The 19,653-nt window shown below is 40.5% G+C and overlaps 3 protein-coding genes across 3 annotated transcripts; all 3 read left to right on the plus strand.

Annotated features, from left to right (window-relative positions):
- Positions 1–11,361: 11,361 nt before the first annotated feature.
- On the plus strand, positions 11,362–12,184 carry K441DRAFT_653690 (uncharacterized protein; the record flags this gene model as incomplete). Its single annotated transcript, XM_067647567.1, has 3 exons — positions 11,362–11,521; positions 11,689–11,783; positions 11,859–12,184. 3 exons carry the CDS (start codon positions 11,362–11,364, stop codon positions 12,006–12,008), a joined length of 405 nt encoding a protein of 134 aa, XP_067507993.1. The 3' UTR covers positions 12,009–12,184.
- K441DRAFT_653692 (uncharacterized protein) lies at positions 12,009–12,176 on the plus strand (the record flags this gene model as incomplete). The annotated part of the gene is made up of 1 exon (XM_067647568.1): positions 12,009–12,176. A coding segment is annotated over one exon (168 nt), but the record flags the coding sequence as incomplete, so codon positions are not given.
- A 4,559-nt stretch (positions 12,185–16,743) lies between the features above and the next one.
- K441DRAFT_286557 (MFS general substrate transporter) lies at positions 16,744–19,084 on the plus strand. The gene is made up of 7 exons (XM_067640962.1): positions 16,744–17,204; positions 17,274–17,420; positions 17,472–17,740; positions 17,797–18,511; positions 18,565–18,672; positions 18,734–18,808; positions 18,860–19,084. The coding sequence occupies exons 1-7, from the start codon at positions 17,025–17,027 to the stop codon at positions 19,031–19,033; spliced, it is 1,668 nt and encodes a 555-aa protein (XP_067507995.1). The 5' UTR covers positions 16,744–17,024; the 3' UTR covers positions 19,034–19,084.
- Positions 19,085–19,653: the final 569 nt, after the last annotated feature.

The following is a 19,653-nucleotide window of genomic DNA, read 5'->3' on the forward strand; positions in this document are numbered from 1 at the left end:
TTGGCTGCAATAAAAACGCAACAAAAATACTATAAAGCTCTACACGAAGCTCTACACAAAGCTCTGCACGAAGCTCTGCACAAAGCTCTACACGAAGCTCTGCACGAAGCTCTGCACGAGGCTCTGCACAAAGCTCTACACACAAGCTCTACACAAAGCCTCTACACGAGCTCTGCACGAAAGCTCTGCACGAAGCTCCTATAGCGAAGCGTCACATATAGAAGCATCTCCCTTAGTATCGAAGCTCTGCAACGAAGCTCTACATAAGCTCTGCACGAAGCTTCTACACAAAGCCTTTGCACGAAGCTCTTAACAGCAAGCTCTTGCACGAAGCTCTACACGAAGCTTGCACGAAGCCTTCTACACGAAGCTTTGCACGAAGCTCTACACGAAGCTTTGCACGAAGCTCTACACGAAGCTTTGCACGAAGCTCTACACGAAAGCTTGCACGAAGCTCTACACGAAGCTTTGCACGAAGCTCTACACAAGCTTCTACCACGAAGGGCTCTACACAAAGCTCTACACGAAGCTCTACACGAAGCTCTACACGAAGCTCTACACGAAGCTCTGCATAAAAGCTCTACACGAAGCTCTACACGAGGCTCTGCACGAAGCTCTATACGAAGCTTTGCACGAAGCTTTACATAAAGCTCTACACGAAGCTCTACACGAAGCTCTACACGAAGCTCTACACAAAGCTCTACACGAAGCTTTGCGCGAAGGCTCTACACGAAGCTCTACACAAAGCTTTGCACAAGGCTCTACAATGAGGCTCTACACAAAGCTCTGCACGAAGCTCTGCACGAAGCTCTATACGAAGCTCTACGTATAGAGGCTCTGTACGAGGCTCTGCACGAAGCTCTACACGAAGCTCTGCACGAAGCTCTACACGAAGCTCTACACGAAGCTCTACACGAAGCTCTGCACGAAGCTCTACACGAAGCTCTACACAAAGCTCTACACGAAGCTCTGCACAAAGCTTGCACGAGGCTCTACACGAGGCTCTATACGAAGCTCTGCGTACAAGGCTCTGTACGAGGCTCTGCACGAAGCTCTACACGAAGCTCTACACGAAGCTCTACACGAAGCTCTGCACAGAGGCTCTGTACGAGGCTCTGCACGAAGCTCTACACGAGGCTCTGCACAAAGCTCTACACGAAGCTCTGCACGAAGCTCTACACGAAGCTCTACACAAAGCTCTGCACGAAGCTTTGCGCGAGGCTCTACATAAAGCTCTATATAAAGCTTTGCACAAGGCTCTGCATGAGGCTCTACACGAAGCTCTGCACGAAGCTCTACACAAGGCTCTACACAAAGCTCTATGTACAGAGGCTCTGCACGAGGCTTTGCGCGAAGCTCTACATACGGAGGCTCTACACAAAGCTCTGCACGAAGCTCTACACAAAGCTCTACGTACAGAGGCTCTGCACGAGGCTTTACGCGACATACGGAGGCTCTACACAAAGCTCTGCATCGGGTCCCCGCTATATTCCCAATAGCCTCTACACATACCTCTGCCAAGTGTACCCCTTATCTATATACCTAGGTAGCCACCTTATTTTTTACCCTTCCTTCCTTATATCCTCCCTACCTAGGGAGGCACCAGAACGGCAGCCAGCTAAGGACCATCGCCAGAACCAGACGACCGTCAACCGTCACTAGAACCAGACAACCGTCAACCGTCGCCAGAACCAGACGACCGTCAACCGTCACCAGAACTAGACAACCGTCGACCGTCGCCAGAACCAGACAACTGTTAACCGTCGCCAGAGCCAGACAACCACTGTTCGAATATACAGCCAGCGAACGGCCATAGAGAACGATTTAAATTAATACAATTAATCAATCAATCAAATTAGGCGGAGCCTTTAATCGGGCCAACCTTTCCCCTAAATTACAGACAGGTAGGTATAGATAGTAGCATAGATAGGAGGCATAGACGGTAGGCATAGATAATAGGTATAGATAGGTAGGTATAGACAGGTAGTATAGATAGGTAGGTATAAACAGGTAGGCATAAACAGTAGGCATAGATAGGTAGGCATAGATAGTAGGCATAGACAGTAGGTATAGGTAGATAGGTATAGGTAGGTACAGATAGACAGACAGATAGGTAGGTAGGTAGGTAAGTAGGCAGGCACTAGGCCTAGTTAGGAAATCGGTATATAGCTAGCAGATTATTAGGAATACCGCTAATTAATAATTTAGAGCCTTTATAAAGGGTATCCCTCTTATCTTAATTGCTTAATAAATAGCTCTATATTTTATATAGTTATATAGGAATATAAAATATACAAAATATAAAATATATAAAATGTATAAAATGTGTAAAATATATAAAATATATAAAATATACAAAACGTGTAAAATATACAGGCTCTGCGCGTTTGCTACGAGTTGCTATAAAATGCATAGGCTCTGTATAGTTTACTGCAAGTTACTGCAAAATACGTAGGCTTTATGCAGTTTACTGTAAAATGCGTAAACTATACAAGACTATATACGACTGCCGCGACCGTATAGTTTGCCGTAAATTGCCGCAAACTGCAACAACGAGCCCGAAAAAAAATTTCCTGATAGAGGCAGCGAGACGCCACCTCTTGTAGCGAGGTGGTAGATTAGATTCCCTCCTAGTATTTAGTTATTAATCTAAGGTGTTAAATTTAAAGTAGCTAATCCTAAGCTTCTATTATTAATCTGTTTAATTAAAGAGGACTTTTTATTATATTACTAATTAGGCTAGTGGAAAATATATATAAAAGGCTCTATAAGGAAGAATCTATAGGACTTAATGGCCCGAGAAGATACAGCCTCCTAGCACATCCGGTAGTTAGCGTGTTTTATTAACTTTCCCTTAAACAGCAAAAATACCAAAAGTTCCCCTATAAAAACGCCGTGTAGACGTGGCTGCGCTAACCACCGGAATTGAAGAGACGCTGTATCTATAAGGTGGCCCGCGCACTATCACGTGACGTATTATATACACGTCGCCTAGCTCTAAGAGATTGCCTAAGTATCTCCCTATTAGCACTTTTTAATAACTAAGAGCTTTTAAAACTTTTAATAAAATTTTTTATTTAATTAGCAACTATTATTGACCTAAGGTACGAGTGGTCTATACTTTTAGGTTGGGTATTTAAATTTTCAAACTTCCGCCAAGCCAGCTTTTGATTAGTTTGAAAGTTGGCTTCTAATTAGTTAGAAAAAAACTTGCGGGCGGTAGGTTGTAGCAGAATCTACGTAACGAACATCAAAATACTATGAATATTAAAATATCTTAGTATTGCACTTTCCTTTTTGTTGACACCTTTATTAATACTACTATATACATTATATATATAGCAGATCCTACTATAATTAAGTGCAGCAAGTGCTATATCTATAAGCCCCGCCTTAACTTTATAAAAGACAGCCCTTTAAAAAAGCTTTTAAAGCTATGCCAGTTATATTAGTTAAAGGTGCGTCTTCCCTATCTATTACTTCTACTTCTACTTACCTTTCTAGGCCTCTAAATATGATTTAAATAAGCGGAGAGCTCTTGTAAAGTTAGGTTTTACTACTAAGAATTGTCCTACAAGGCGCTAGTAAACTGCTCTACCTAAAAACGATACCAAGAACTCCTTCCTACCTCGCGGCTAAAACAGCCAAGATACCCCTGAAATAGCTTAACGGCAGAAGATAATTAGGGCAATACAACGGGAGCACCGTATTCTTAATTGGTGGGGTAAAGCTTACTTGCCTATTCCTCTGCTATATACCACAGATAAAGCTCTATATAGTAGAAGAGGCACTCTAGATGGCCTAAATACATCCTTACCGGAACTAGCTCCTATGCCTACTCTACCGCTAATACCTGCTTTACCGCTAATACCTACTCTACCGCCAACACCTACTCTACCGCCAATACTACCTTCCTTGCGGCAAGCTCCCTCGCGGTAAGCTCCCTCGCGGTAAGCTCCCTCGCGGCAAGCTCCCTCACGGCAAGCCCCCTCACGGCAAGCTCCCTTACGGCAAGCTCCCTTACGGCAAGCTCCCTCGCGGCAAGCTCTAACTACGGCCACACCCGTTTCGGCTGTCGATTGGGAGCGAATCAAGAAGTTTAGGAGTATACTACAGGCTGAATGCATGGAGACGTGCAGCCGTTGCAAGGAGCGGTGGTTCCAAATGGGCCTAGCTACGGAGGGTGACAATATAGGTATATATAAAGCCTGCGTTAAGGATGCTAATAGCCTTAAGGATCTAACCCTTCCTCCCCTATTTGGTGAAAGCAACGGGCTCGATCCGGGGCCTATTCCTAGCTTCCTACCTATACTTACCGCGGTAAAGGAGCTTCTAATTACGCGCGTATACGTTTATCTGCAAGTCGTGCGTGTACGCGGCCAGTAATACTGCTATACTGGCTACGTTTGCTGCTTTGGCCAGAACACACTAAAGACTTAGAGGCAGCTACTACGGCTACCTACTAAACTTAATATACTGGTTATAAAGCCTACGGCAGTAGAGGGTAGCAAATACCTAAGTTGGCGGTTTACTAAGCGGTATACTATAAGGCGCTCTACTATAGCACGGTAGCTTTACTTTTTAAAGGTTAATTATCCTAATTATCGCGATATTAAAATATATAGCACCTGGCTTACTAGCTTACCTAAAAATAGCTCTATATTAGATTAGCTACCTTATATTAATAAGTTAGAGTCTAATTCTAGTGGCCCAACGGCTTACCCTGCTACTCCTATACAATATCCTTCTACTATTAATCCTCTGCCTACTAAGCTTAGCAGTAATATACTAGACAGCGAATTTGATAATAATGTACTAGATACTTTAGTTCCTAATCTAGTACCTAACCTTAATAAATTAGAGCTTTTAGGTCGCGAGGTTTAATACTAATAAGACCTATAAGCGGGTCTAGAGGTTCCTACTATATAACAGACACCTCTCTCTAAGCGATTAGCTAGTTTTATTATGCGCGGCGCCTTTCCTACCCTATTTCCTTATAGTAAAGTAGATTTTAATATACTATAAAGCTGTATAGTTACCCTAGCTGCGTACGCCAAGTATATGCTTAAGTATTAGGACAGTTAGTTTGGCGGCTACCCTTTATTTCGCTACTACGTGTTTAATCGGATTATAAAAGAGCAAGCCCTTAACGCCACCCGCTTTCTTTACGGCCGATTAAATAAAAATAGTCTATCTTTAGATAAGCTCGGTAATTTTATAAATAGTAGTAGGGGTAACTAGGTTTTAAATAAGATTATATAGTATATATAGAAGCTTAAGGGTACTAGGCCTTACTGGAAGCAGAAGAGAAATAAGCTTATGGCTTATACTAAGAATATTAAGAGCGGGTCTCTATTCTTTACACTTAGCGCTACTAATCTATATTAGTATAATCTATACTCTTATATACCTCGATTTGACGAATATAAGGCTGCTAATAAGGCTTAGCGCTACTAGATTACCTCCCAGAATCTTAATAATAACCCATATATTACTGCTTACTAGCTATATCGCCGCTTTAATCTATTTAGGAAGCACGTGCTTATAGGTCTATTTAATAGCACTAACTTTTAGTCCTAATATAAGTAGTAGGTGCGAGGTAGTGGCTATATATATAGCTTCTTATAGAGTTTAATAGCCCTAAGGCTAGATCCGTTAACTAGTAAATTAAAAGCGGCTTTTGCTAAGCACTAGGCTGCTTTTATATCCGTAATAAATCCTAATTAATCTAAGCCTCCTAATCTTTAATATCCTTCTGCTCTTAGCTATAAAGAATACCTTAACACTAGTAAGCTTCTTACTGCCTACCTTAATTAATTTTAACAGTACCATAATTATACTAAATCTTACTGCTTAAGATTAAAGAAAGGCTCCGCTAGGGCGAAGGAGTGCTGCTTTTACTTTCTACGCTCTCTCTGTAATAAGGCCGCTGTGTTAAAGGATTAAAATCCATATTACTAGACGTTCTATCCGTAGCGTAACAATAAGCTTTTTAATAGCTATAATTCAGCTATAATACTAGCGTGGATGGCAAATATTAATATATCGCCCGCTATAAGTATATTAGTAATAGTTAACTATATAGGCAAATATTGCAGTAAGGAAGAGAAGAAGTTAACTTCCTACTAAGAGTTACTCTAATTAGTACAGCCGCACGCCAACAATCTTTATGCCTTTAGTTTAATAGTAGCTAAGTTTATAAACAAGCTTATTGCTAAACGCGATTAGTTAGTATAAAAGGTATACCATCTACTTTTTAACATTCCCCTTTCCGAAGGCTTAAGGAATATAGTAACTTTAGACTACCGTTAGGAGGATAATTAAAGCGCTATATATAAGCTTAAAGATGGGCAACTAAGAGGGTATAGACTGTCTAACTATAAGAAATATAAGCGCCGCCCAGATGGGGTAGAGGACGTTACTTTCCTCAATTTTCTACTCTATTTTAATTACTCTACTTATAAGCGTTAACTAAGAGCAAGGCCTTGAGTTATATTATACTTTCCGCGATATAAAGGCGATTCTTCCTATCTGTAGTATCCTAAGTTCTACCGTATAAAGCTTATTCTTTATTATCTATAGAGAGAGTATAAGGAAGTAGCTACTTATACTAATAGATTCGGGGCCCCTAATTATGTGGCTTCCTATTAGGCTTACGTTAACTCTTATTAGCACCCGCCTAACTACTTCTGTAATTAGAAACTAGAGAAAGGTTGCGAAACTGCTAATAATATTAATAAGTTTAAGGGCGATTTCGCAGACAACTTAGAGCTATACTAGTTCTTTAAGGCCCTATATGCCCGCGTTTAAAATACTAATAGAGTTAAAATTAAGGATCCTAACAGGCTTGGTAATAGGGAGCTTAATTATAACTATAACTGGAGTACGCATTAGAGTATGTACCCGCAGCTTAATAAAAGGACTTATTAGTAGGAAGTACGGCTATAGCCTCTACTATGGAGCCGCCTGTCCTAAATAGCAACTCTATCTTCCTTATAACTAGGTTAGCATTATATCTATAATGTTATTATTAATCACTACAGGCAGATCTAAGTAGGTATTAGCCCCTCCCCACTACGGATTAACGTTAATGGAGAGGCAGGAACTGGTAAATTATATCTTATTACTGTCCTCTCTACTACGCTCTATAATATAGTAAGGGCTAATAGTAAGCTAATGCCATTAGCTCGAGCGGCCCCTACTAGGGTAGCTACCTTTAATATTAACGGCAGAACTATATATAATCTATTAAGGTTGCTAGTAAATCGCCCGTTTAAGGACTTGCCTGCTACTAGTCTTACGCCTCTATAATAGGCTTTTAAGGATATTTACTATCTTGTCCTTAACGAGAAATCTATAATTAGGTAAGTATATCTAGCCTAGATTAATCGCCGCCTCCGTTAGATCTACCCTATATATAACAACGACTACTTTAGAGGCTTAAACATCTTGCTAGTAGGCGATTTCCATTAGCTTCCCCCTGTAAATTAGGTGGCCTTATATAGTAATCTACCCGCTAGGCCGTTAGAGCTCGCTAGCTACGGAAAAGAAGCCTATAAGGCAATTGACCGAACTACTATTCTAGATTAAGTTATACGGCAGGGCAGTAATAACGCTAAAAGCTTTATATTTAGGACTACCCTTATAGAGCTATATAGTAATTCTATAAGTAAATCGACCTAGAAGCTTCTTTTAACTAGGTATAAGCAGGGCCTATCCACTAATAAGGTTGCGGGCTTTAATGACGCAATTCGGCTATATAGCACACGCGCTACTATAGGTAAGTATAACACTACTTAGCTTCGCGACCTTTTACAGCTAGTGGTGGCTATTAAGTTAGTTAACACTGGTGTAGGTGTACGGAAAGTTACTCCTAATTAGTGCAATACTATAGAGAATCTAGCCCTATATATTGGCGCGAAAGTAATACTAATATAAAATATCTAGATTAAACTAGGCTTAGTAAATGGTACTACTAGTACAGTTAAAGATATTATATAGAAGGGACACGCGGATATTAAAAAGGATTAGCCTTAGTCACTACTAATTATAGTAGATAGGTATAACGGACCTGCCCTATTTACTTAGTAGGATAGTAAGAAAGTTATTTCTATATTTTCCGTGCTTTATAAGTAGGAGGGTATAAAAGGCTCTTACTTACGGCGTTAATTTCCAATTACTCTAGCTTTTGCTCTTACCGTATATAAAAGCTAGGGCCTAATACTTAACTAGGTAATTCTAGATGTTAAGGAAAAGAATAAAACAGCTAGGCTAACCTATATAGTAATCTTACGAGTTAAGAAGCTTTTAGGGCTTATGTTTAAATATAGGTTTAATATAAAACAATTTTAGTTATCTATAAGTAAGACTAAAGAGGTATAATAAGAAGATTTTATATAAAGGCAGTAGTAACTACTTATAAACGACTTTTCCTAATTAGGAAATTATATACTGGCTTAGAGGTAAGCGGAGAATATAGTATTCGTCTTAGTTTTTTAACTTTTAAACAGCTTAACCGCGAAATCCAATTTTCTAAATTTTAACCCCCCTATCTGTCCTACCTTCTTACCGCTTCTAGAGCTGTTAGATATATATACAATAGTATATAGGGAGAATTGGCAGTACTGCCGGATTAATATTGCTGCTATCTGTAGCGTTAATTAATTTTTGAAATTTTTCAATTTTTTTAAAGGGCGGAAATGTCGCTTATATAAGAAGTCACGTAACCTTTAAGAATACTTGGGACCGTATATTAGCAGCTACAACTTCTCTACACTATAGTTAATATTTTATATATACTGCACCTGGAGCTGCTTACAATAACTATTACCTATAGATCTGCCGATTTATAAATTAAAAATTAGACATAGTTAGAGCTGTTAGTAGGGGTTATTAATCGCGCTCCCCGTAATAAAATTTTGGATTTTAGTAATCTAAACTAATAAATCAAATTAAAAGTTCGGAACGTCTAAATAAGGTTTTACTAACGCTAGCTAGACCCTAACCTGGACCCTTTCTAACCTATTAAATTCTAAAAATAACAACCTCTACCGAATTAAAAATCAACCTTATCCTTAACGAGCCATCTAATTAGATTTAATAGTTCTTTATTATTTAAGATACAGTCAAAACTAACGAGGTATAGCAGTATATCGACCTATTTAAGAAGAAAGATAATCTTCTAAAGCCAGAACTACTAAGTCGGCCTACACTAAGGGACACGGCTATATTAATAGCAAAGCTAGACCTAAACTAGCTTACTGCCTATAACTAGCTCTACGCCAAATATAAGGACGATCTACGCGTATACTAGAAGTAAAAACAGGCTATAAACAATATTAATAACTACATCGTTCGCACTATATCGGTAGCCTACCTTTCACTCATTAATAGCCTTAGTAGTCGGTTATATTAAATATTTAAGGCGTCTCTATTACTATAGTAGCCACTATAATGACAGAGACACCCTATATTTTAGTAAGCAATTAAGCCCATCTTATACGAGAATCTTATGCTATTAGTACTTACCAAATCACGTACTCGTAGGGCCTCCTCCCGTCTATAAATACTCCCTCCTCTATACTTTCCTCTCTTCTTCTCTTCTTCCTTATAAGAGCTAGAGGTGCTCTAATACCCCTCCCTAGTCCCCACTAAGGGATCTATTAGTTAATGTGGTGATATAAATAGCATCTAATAAGGAGACGGGTGAGAGAGGAGACAAAAAGGACGGAGGGGCGTTTAGTAGGTATCAGTCGAGCAACGTTACTGGCTATATTATAGCTGCCTAATCTCCTATACTTGTAGGCCTCCTCCCGTCTATAAATACTCCCTCCTCTATACTTTCCTCTCTTCTTTTCTTCTTCCTTATAAGAGCTAGAGGCGCTCTAATACCCCTCCCTAGTCCCCACTAAGGGATCTATTAGTCGACGTGGCGATATAGATAGCATCTAATAAGGAGACGGGTGAGAGAGGAGACAGNAAGGACGGAGGGGCGTCTAGTAGGTATTAGTTAAGCAATATTACTAGCTATATTATAGCTGCCTAATCTCCCGTACTCACAGGCCTCCTCCCGTCTATAAATACTCCCTCCTCTATACCTTCCTCTCTTCTTCTTTCTTCTTCCTTATAAGAGCTAGAGGCGCTCCAATACCTCTCCCTAGTCTCCACTAAGGGATCTATTGGTTAACGTAGCGATATAGATAGTATCTAATAAGGAGACAGGTAAGAGAGGAGATAGGAAGGACGGAGGAACCTCCAGTAGGTGTCAGTTAAGCAACGTCAACGGCGGTTTTCGTCACCTAAAAATTGTATTACGTGACGACATTTGGGAACGCAAATATATACCCCGTCCCATACTTACACTACTACTAAATATTCTAGATTTCGCACTTAGAGCTACTTATAATAGGCATTCCTAAAAGATCTGCCGGTTTAAAGCTCTATAATTAAACGTTGTTAACATTTTATATAGGGGTCGTCGATTAAGCTCCCGGGACACAATTTTTAAAGTTTAATACTATACTAATATTACGACCTTCTTGCAGTAGCTAAGCCACCCCTAATCTCCTCCCCCTCCTCCCCCCTCCTATTACTCGGCGCCGAGCTATTACATCGTCACTAAGCTATCGCGTTATCGTACATCTAAACTAGGTGGGTAATAACGTGGTTACTTAATTATGTTAGACGTCTCTATATACAGTTATATCTTTTCCTATACGCGTATTTAATTAAGTTGGGGTAGTAGACTTACTTTAATTCCAGCTATGCGGCGATTTAGTTATTAGGTATTAAAAATATTTAGTATATAAAGCTTTAAATTAGAATCATAATCTACTATATTAGATCCTACGTAGAGGGCTCTGTATTAAAGCTCTGCAGTCCAAATATATACTAGATTTGTGACCAATATAATCCTTAAGCCTAGCTTAAGTAGGGCGCCTCGATCACTATAGTAGATCCTTACCTAGCAGTAACCAAGGCGCTTTAATCTTACTACTACTTCTAAATTAAGCAAAAGCTCTATATAGGGGGGTCCCAGGGGGTCTCCCCCTAGAAAACCTTATCTCTATATATATTAATTAAAGTCTATATAATAAAGCTCTAAAATTGATTGGCTTATTACTTATAAACTCGGGTCAAAATTTACGTTAGGGGATTAACGTTCCACATGTTAATAGTAATAAATAAAAAAAGCCTACAGCTTAATAGATTAGGATTAGCTTTTAATAATTAAAGAATAATTTATATATAGACTTCTTTGTTAAGCGACATCAATTGGGGGGTAGTAGAGGACATAGTGGTGGTGTAGTAAAGGGGTATTTTGATTGAGAAGGAGGTGATTCGAATTGAGAGATCGGCAAAATGTCTCGGTGGGTGGCTAATACGTTAATCACTTCTCCAGCAGGTCCAATCGAGGCCTACGTATACAGATTTCCTCAAGTAACCTACCTACCTCCGGTTCATACCGGCAATGCGGCCCCTCCCTGTCAGAAATTGGCGTTGAGGGTGCTGACTAAGCTCTGTACGCGAACTCTGCATGCAATCTACATAGACATNAACNGCATCTACTGCATCACGAATCAATNAATATTCATCGTCTNCGTCATCTCTATCATNAATTAGATCCTCAAGATAGCTCCGCTGTGACCCCATGACCTTGTAATTCCAACAGGTTATAAGCCCGGGTAGCAACACCTCTCCTGACTCAAAAATCGACCCCCAAAATAACCTCCTCTACCTTAACCTCAACAACACCTACGTACGATCACAAGGCCGGTAAAATTGTTATTTTTAATGGAGACAACTTTGCAGACTAGGAGCGCACCTGCAAGGCAGCCCTAATTATATCAGAGGGCTAGGATTTTGTTACTGGTGCAGAGGACCTAAATCGAGTTAATTTAACTGACGGAAGAAGAAGACAAGGGGAGGCAAACAAGATCATCTATAATTCGATAGGAGACGATCGTCAGGAAGAGATGCGTGCGATAATAAAGGCGTACGATATTTAGGGAATATGGGAAGGAATGAAGAAGTTTAATAAGGCCAATGACGAGGTCTATATCTCTAGACTTCGCAGGGAGTTCTATAGCACTATATTTGACCCTATAAAGATACAAATTGTCGAGTTCCTCCGTATACTTAATCGATTTAAGATTAATCTAGCCTTGACGCCTTAAGCACTTACTAACGACGATATTAAAGAGCAGCTTCTCTTAGCCCTCCTAAATAATGTTACCTAGCAGAATACAAAGACCTAGTGCCTACGAGACAAACGAGACCTTAAGAGCTGCATTACCCTTCTTTAGGAGCAAGAGACTGCTCTCCCTACATAAGCATAGACCGCAGTACTTGTATATAAGAGGAAAGACGAACCTAGGGGGAGAAGGGGAAACCAAGGTCGAGGTTAAATAAGGGGTAGAGGTCGTGTTGGTAGATTCGATTATTCCTTATCGCGTTATAGCTTATTGTCTTAAGTAACCAAAGAGCTAAGATAACTAGAAAGAGATGAGTGCAGAGTATATTATTAAAAAGGTCACTACCAGAAAGACTATCCCCTACTTAAGCAATTCCAATTCGATAACGCCAGGAAGATAGATTAAGGTGCTCCTAAGGCAGAGAAAGTAGGGAATATAGCAATAGCTAAGGACGAATTCAACAGCAATTTAATTTACCTTGACCTTAACCCTAACCCTAAACGTGCTATGCTTATAACGACATCTCTAGCTTAGGCTCTCGACTTAGGTATAACTAAGTACTTTACTAGTAACTAATCAGACCTAATATATTTAAAGAGATAGAATACGCCTCGATAGGTCCGTACTGTAAATGGGATCGTTGTCCCTGCTATAGGCTATAGCTAAGCTTAAATCGGTACCCTAAAGCTAAAAGACGTCTAGCTTATACCTTCGTTTAAGATAATTAAGCTAATCTTAGTAAGGACCCTTACTTAGGAAGGCTACTTAATTATATTTAACCCAGACGATTAAGCTACTAGTAAGCATAAATTAGGTGCGATATTTAAGGCTATTATAAAGAATAACCTCTACGTACTATAAGAGTATTAGGAAGCACTTAATGCGACGGCGGAAGTATATAATTTATAACCAAATCTCGATGAAACAGATGCTAACCTATGGCATCGCTGAACTGGATATACGAATTATAGTAATCTGTTTAAGCTATAGCACTCCTTACTAGGCATAAGGCTTAGGAAGAGAGTAGTACCTATTGGTAAGAGCATATACAAAGCTTGTCTAGCTAGCAAGATGCGAGAAATACTAAGTAAGAAGACAACTAAGCGCGAGAAGATACCTAGTCGAGGGCTATATCTAGATACTATAGGACGAATCAGCATATTGATTAGAGGCTATAACTACTACCTCCTAGCCCTAGACAACGCCACACGCTATACTTAGGTTACCCCTCTTAAAACCCTCCGAACTAAAGAGGTACTACCGTATATTAAAGAGATTATTATAAGGGTAGAGAGATTTACTGGGACTAAAGCTATATGGATTCAAGCGGACAATAGAAAGGGGGAGTTTGGCCGCAGATTTTAAGACGAATTAATACCCCAGGGTATTAATTTTAAACCTTATCCGCCATATAAGCACTTATACAATAGCGTAATTAAGCGCGTGATCTATACGGTTAACTGCAAGATAAGGTCACTACTATTTTAAGGAAATGTACTAGTAGAGCTCTAGTGCTACGCGGTTAAGCACGCTATTTAGATTAAGAATTAAGTACTAACCTTAGCACTTCTATTTAACGACAAGTATAGTGGTGCTATTATACCCTATAAGGTATACACCTAATAAGTTCCTAACTTAAAGAATCTAGTCGTCTTTAAGTGTTATACTAACCCAATTAATATACTTAAGAAACACCCTAGGAAGTATAACTCGCGGATAAAACCTAACTACGTTTTTATAGGATTAAAAGGGAGTAGTTAATTTAAAATAATGAACCTATATACCTAAGCAATTAAGCTATTTGGAGATGCTAAAGTAAACGAGTATAGGTTCCCTTATAGAGCACCTTAGGTGCAAGCTATAAGTCAAGCTATAAGACATAGTAATTAAGCGGGACGCTTAAATTACGCTATAAGCCAAGCCGTGAACCGACCTATACCTCCCTCTACTACCTTAAACGCGCTAACAAAGACTCTAGTTACGAGAACTAAGAGTAGGCCAAATGGTAACTAAGTGGGCCGCTTAAGCCAAGTGGGAAGCCCAGGTTAAGACCAAGTAGGCCGCTTAAATTAAGTGGGAAGCCTAGGTTAAGATTAAGTGGGACGCTTAAATCTATAAGGTAATGCAAAGGGTGGGACGCCTATACGAAGTACATTAATACGTATTCCTTATACGCAGAGAATAAGGTCTAAAAGGTTACCGTAAATAAGGGTTTTTAACAATACGGTGGTTTAGTTAGTAATAGCTATAAAAGCTATCTACCTAAAAGCTGAGAACACTACCTCTATAGGAGCACCTATAGCACCTTTCGATGCTATTAAGCTAGATTAGGCCTTAAGGGAGGACGCTCCTGGCTAGATAAAAGCTATCTTTAAAGAATTCCTCTTACTTAAGAGGATGTATACCTATACTATTATAAGGGGGAGAGTACTAGAAAGAAGGTTATTACTCCTAAATAAGCTAGTTCTAAAGTATAAGTATAACGCTAAGGGAGAAGTAATTCGTAAGAAGGTAAAACTATATATTTAGGGAGACAAGCAGACCCCCAATATTAACTATTTTAAGATATTTACGTCTATCGTATAATATAACACCTTTAGGTTTCTAATAGTAAAGGTAGCAGCTAAGGACCTTAAGCTTAACCATATCGACGTCGAGACTATATTCTTAAACCCGCCGTTATAAGAATAGATTTATATGCAGATTTCTAACCTATTAAGAGACTTTAAACCTGACCTTAAGGGGGTAAAAAACATCTACTTAAAGCTAAATAAGTTACTTTACGGCCTAAAGCAGGCACTAAGAGAATAGTTTTAGATAGTTAAGAAGTTCTTTAAGAGTATAGGTTTAATATTAGCTAACGCTAACCCCAATCTCTTTATAGGAAATAAAGTATATATCTTATTATTTATTAATAATATACTAATCGCAGGAAAGTATAGACACCTTAATATTACGAAGATAAGAATCTTAAGAAAATGGAGATGCAAAGACCTAGGTCCTGCAGAGGTATTTATAGGCTTCCAAATCTATTAAGACTGTATAAACCAAACCCTTAAGCTATATCAGACGATGTATATTAAGAAGCTACTCAAACGGCTAAAAATAGATAACTGCAATCCGGCTAAGCTACTAATATTAACAGGTACTATTCTAAAGCCCAATATTGAAAGCCTTTTTGAGTACGACGATGCGACAGTCTACCGATAAATTATTGGGTCTACGATCTACCTCTTAAATTACACACGTCCTAATACCAGCTATGCTATTAGTTAGCTAGCTAGGTTCATGGCAGCACTAAAAGAATCACATTACCGCTTAAGTAAGTAGCTACTATGATACCTAAACGGCACGCTTAAAATAGGAATTACCTACTTAAGCCAAGTAGTTTACCTTCCTCTATGTAAGCTTACGTTAACTAACCTACCTACTAGCTATAGCATCTTTATTGACGCCATGTGGGGAACAGAACACGATCGGATATTATTCTAAGGTATAGCAGTTATGTGCTATAGGGGAGCGGTAATCTAGACGGCTCAAAGGCAAAAGTTGACGGCATTAAGCTTAATAGAAGCAGAGATTATGGCGGCATTAGAAGGAGTAAGGTCAGCAGTATGGCTTAAGAAGTTGACGAGAGATCTAGGGGAGAGAGATAATAACGATAACCCTTTTATCCTTACGCTCTACTGTGATAACAAGGGTACGGTCGACCTTTTGTACAACACGAAACACCACCAGAAAGCCAAGCATATCGAGACTTGATACCTCTTCGTACGAAATAACATGGTTTAGCGAGGTTAACTTAAAGTAGTACACATACTAGGTAAAGATCAGCCAGGAGACATGCTTACAAAACAGCTACCGATTAACCAATTTACGAAGCACTATGTGATGCTAGGAATCGGTAACTGACAGCAAGTGACAGAGGTTTTTCGCCTACTAGGTTTTCCCTCTGTACGCAGGCCGAATGGCGCTTGCAAGGTATTTGGGAATAGCTTTATAATTGCCTATTTAGGACAGACGAGGAGAGCGTCGTCAGCATGGGGGAGTGTCAGAAATTGGCGTTGAGGGTGCTGACTAAGCTCTGTACGCGAACTCTGCATGCAATCTACATAGACATTAACTGCATCTACTGCATCACGAATCAATAAATATTCATCGTCTACGTCATCTCTATCATTAATTAGATCCTCAAGATAGCTCCGCTGTGACCCCATGACCTTGTAATTCCAACACTCCCAGACCGATCTCATATCACTTTCTTGCATCTCATTGGAACCATGCTTTGCATTGCAGATCACATCTGATCATTTTCCAATAATTTATCGACTTCGTTGGGCCACTAGCAGTGGCCGTGCGTGCTCGACTACGGTCAGCGTCTACTTCCAATGCGAGAAGGCAAAGGGAGATCATCCGCGGCATACCCGACGGGCATTTGGGACCTCTTGGCAGTCCCACCACTTCCCGACATCACATCAATACCGTCTATCCCTCACGGGAGATGGGATGCCAACTAATACCCAGGATGTTTGCTTCCGCAATGTGATCTCATGCTCTAGGCTAGGCATGGCTGACCCTTTTATAAGCACAGTGCAACGAAAACCGTTTGTAGCACTAGCTAAGCCGCCGCGGGAACCGGGGATGCATGATGTGGGGGCGGATCATCTTCGAGGAAGTGGATTCAAAAATCTGAGGTACACACACAACGCCTAACCTAGTAGAAGATACAACGGCCAACACCATCGTCTTTCAGAGACCAACCTGTTTCGTATCTTCGTTGCCGGAGCGTATTGTTTTGCCGTTGGGTTTCAAAACGCCCTGCCAAAGAAAATGATGCATCCGCATAGCTCTCCCATACAGATGGAGCGCACCGTATCCCAGATACACACCGAGATTGTTCCTGGCACGAAGATCATGACAGATGTCCAGGGTTCGCACTTCTACACTCACAATTCTGCTTCTTCAATTGCTCTCGTGCCTCAGCCAACGGAAGACATTCACGATCCTCTGGTAAGCTGGACTGTCAATTTTCTAAGGCGTAAGCACCTACAAGAACCCCACAGGCTGACCACAGAACAGAATTGGAGCCAATTTTGGAAGACTATTATACTCATCAACCAGGGTTGTTTCGTTATCGTAAGCGTTGTTACGGCCCTTTCTGTGGCCCCGCTCACCCCAATCTACATGGTTGAATGGAAGAAATCCTTGACACAAGTTGCCCTTCTTGTAAGTTTTGTGACTAAGGTTTTCTCTCTGATGGCAAGCTGATCGCACCAGACCGGGGCTACTGTCATATCTCTTGGCTATGCAAATTTCATTATTATTCCATGTGCAGATATCTTCGGAAGACGCATCGTATCTATTGTATGCGCTCTCATTTGTCTTGGGGCCAACATTTGGCAAGCATCTACCCAATCATATAATTCCTTCCTTGGGGCTCGTATCTTTGCAGGGCTTGGTGCCGCTGCCAATGAAAGCGTCATGACCGTAGTGGTGGCTGATATTTTCTTTTTGCATCAACGAGGCAAATATGTCGGTTTGTACTTGTATGTCACCTCCCCACTTCCTTTGCAGACGGGCTCATGTTCACTCAACGAAATAGCTGTTGTTACTTCATGGGCCTATTCCTTGGTCCTATCATTTCTGGATCAGTTGCAGCGCAAGTATCCTGGAGATGGTTCTTTTGGGCATGCACAATTGCGCAGGGTATCAATTTAGTTACGTTATTATTTCTCTTCCCAGAAACTCGAAGGGCCGCCAAGCAACTTAAGCCGTTGAAACCCCAGGCAGTTCCGTCAGACACAAACATGAATTCTAACTTCGAAGGAAATTCGGAAGAAAGCCCCGTTTATGTTGGGAGTGCTCCTCCAAATCTATCCGTAGAAGAAGGCATCGCAACTGACCGATGCTTCGGTCGTGGCTATCCTGGCAAGGGACATTTCAATATATTCCAATCCTCCAACGGGAAAGCGCTTACGGCTACAATCCTCCACATCATCATTCCTGTTCGGTTACTCTTCTATCCAATTGTATTTTGGGCAGCAATGACAATGGGAGCTGCTGCAAATGCACTTCTAGTCGTCAATCTTATCCAATCACAGGCGCTCGCCGCGCCTCCTTATAATTTCAACCCAGCGTCTGTTGGATACGCGAACTTCGCGCTTGTAGTTGGAGGCATTATCGCTCTTGTTTGCGCGGGACCTTTTTCCGACTTTGTCGCCATGAGAGCCACAAAGAAGAACCATGGAATCCGTGAACCGGAGATGCGGTTGCCAGCGTTGACACCTTTTGTTGCCGCAGCACTAGTCGGCCTTGTGGTGAGTTCACGACGTTTCAAAGCTCTTGGAGTAGTCGCTAAATAATGCCTCAGGTTGTGGGTGTCGGCTTCCAGAAAGGATGGCATTGGGAAGCTGTGGTAGTAATTGGTTTCGGTCTCGTTGGTATTCAAGTGGTTGCAATCCCGACGATTGCGGTCACGGTACGTTTGTAATTCGTTGATGACTCTTGACAAAGATTTGCCTAGCTAATCCGTGGAGCAGTATGCCATTGACTGTTATGAGCCCGTCGCAGGGCAAATTATGGTCATTTCTACTGTTTGTAAAAACACGTTTGGTGTAAGTCATCCGATAATATTACACCAGTAATGATGCTCACTTTGAATGCAGTTTGGAATGACGTACTATATTAACAATTGGGTAGTAACTGATGGATTCATTCCGCCGCTGTTATTGCTCATGGCAATGACTGTCGGATTCTCGCTGACGGGTATGGTGTTTTTCATGTTCTTCGGGAAGGGGCTGAGAAGGCGTAGCCGAAATTCGAAGGTTCATTCTCTTTAGTTCGTGGCATGACATCTATAGAATCTAGAGATGTTAAGTAAAACGGCTGTACTCGCGAAGCAACAGTCGTTCAGTCAAGGCTGCCGCTTATTTAGTAAAGCTTAGGATTGTGTCCATGAAATAAAACTGCAGAGGTTAGTATAGCTGTTGAAACTTGGGTGTAATTCCGAAAGCTGTTTTAAATTCTCACGCATACGTCATGTTATATTTGTGACAATAAGCTATTCTATGCAATTGTTATAGCTACGAAACCGTTTATACTATAGAAGCTACGCTCCTTATTATCTTGATTATCACCGACTTACATATCTAGAGTTACGACTGTTGAAGATCTCCAAAGATCTTATGGCTGATGATTGATTGTAAGCTTTGCAGTGTGTGGGTATTGAACGAGCAACTTGATTGTAAATCTATGGGTATCAAGTGGAATATATACATGAATGTAGAGTCCTGTAGAGTAGGGTCTGACTCAATCTTTAACCATATCCGAGACATACAAGGGTAGGGTCGATCCTGTCTCGGAGCCTTCCAGGCTGCAGTATTGTGTCTCAGCACAGTACCGGCAGTCGGTTACATTGATGCATAATAAATTTATGATTAAAGTATTCCTCCGTAATGTA

The sequence above is a fragment of the Cenococcum geophilum genome (genome assembly GCF_001692895.1).
Source record: "Cenococcum geophilum 1.58 unplaced genomic scaffold K441scaffold_6, whole genome shotgun sequence".
Lineage (NCBI taxonomy): Eukaryota > Fungi > Ascomycota > Dothideomycetes > Gloniales > Gloniaceae > Cenococcum > Cenococcum geophilum.